At 37.0% G+C, this 821-nt stretch overlaps 1 protein-coding gene across 4 annotated transcripts in view; it reads left to right on the top strand.

Annotated features, from left to right (window-relative positions):
* The window catches only part of LOC107644428 (2-oxoglutarate-Fe(II) type oxidoreductase), a 3,438-nt gene that overhangs the window by 1,306 nt on the left and 1,311 nt on the right, over positions 1–821 (top strand). For all 4 annotated transcript variants that reach the window (XM_016348285.2, XM_021102992.1, XM_021102994.1 and 1 more), the window contains 4 exons: positions 47–168; positions 255–355; positions 437–495; positions 767–819. In XM_016348285.2, the coding sequence (XP_016203771.2) occupies positions 47–168; positions 255–355; positions 437–495; positions 767–819 (335 nt within the window). The remainder of the gene's footprint in view (positions 1–46; positions 169–254; positions 356–436; positions 496–766; positions 820–821) is intronic.

Genomic DNA, 821 nt, shown 5'->3' with positions numbered 1-821 from the left:
AACTTCTTCATCTTTTGCTCCAATTTATTTTGTTGGGGGAATGCAGAGAAGTGGGAAAAAAAGTTGCAAGGATAATTGCCCTTGCTCTTGGTTTGGATGCCAATTTCTTTGATCAGCCGAAAATGCTCGGAGAGCCAATTGCAGTTCTGCGTTTGCTGCACTATGAAGGTTTTGAATCATTACTATTCTGTCTTATACTCATGTTGCTTTTGTTTAATTACTCATGTTGCTGTGATCTTCCTTGTTCAATAAAGGTAGAATATCAGATCCCACAAAAGGATTATTTGGAGCTGGAGCTCATACTGATTATGGGTTAATTACACTATTGGCGACGGATGAGATCTCAGGTCTTCAAGTAAGAAGGCAAAGGATGTTTCTTTTGATGTTCCAGATATGTTTGGTACTTAATAATGAACTTCAATATCTTTTATCGCAGATATGTAAAGATAGGGATGCTAAGCCTCAAAAATGGGAGGATGTGCCGCCGATGAAGGGGTTAGTCTCTACACCCTTTTAGCTTTTATAGGTTAAGAACAAGAATGATCTGTGCATTATGAAACAATTCAACCAAAACAAAATAGTAATTATCTTCCAGAACTAGTATATTTGTATACCTTAAAATTCATTTTGAGCTGCATGTTATCAAACACAAAACATCATTGGCTGAAAAGGCATGAAGATTCCGCAATGTGCTAAAACATGATGATTTTTTGCATGCCCTTCTCATGAACTATTTACATTATTTTTCTGCTTGTTTTTGTTGCAGAGCATTCATAGTGAATATCGGTGACATGCTGGAGCGCTGGAGCAACTGTGTTTTC

Source organism: Arachis ipaensis, chromosome B05 (assembly GCF_000816755.2).
Source record: "Arachis ipaensis cultivar K30076 chromosome B05, Araip1.1, whole genome shotgun sequence".
Taxonomy (NCBI): Eukaryota; Viridiplantae; Streptophyta; class Magnoliopsida; order Fabales; family Fabaceae; genus Arachis; species Arachis ipaensis.
The sequence above is the reverse complement of the archived record's forward strand: the minus strand, read 5'-3'. Positions and strand labels throughout refer to the sequence as shown.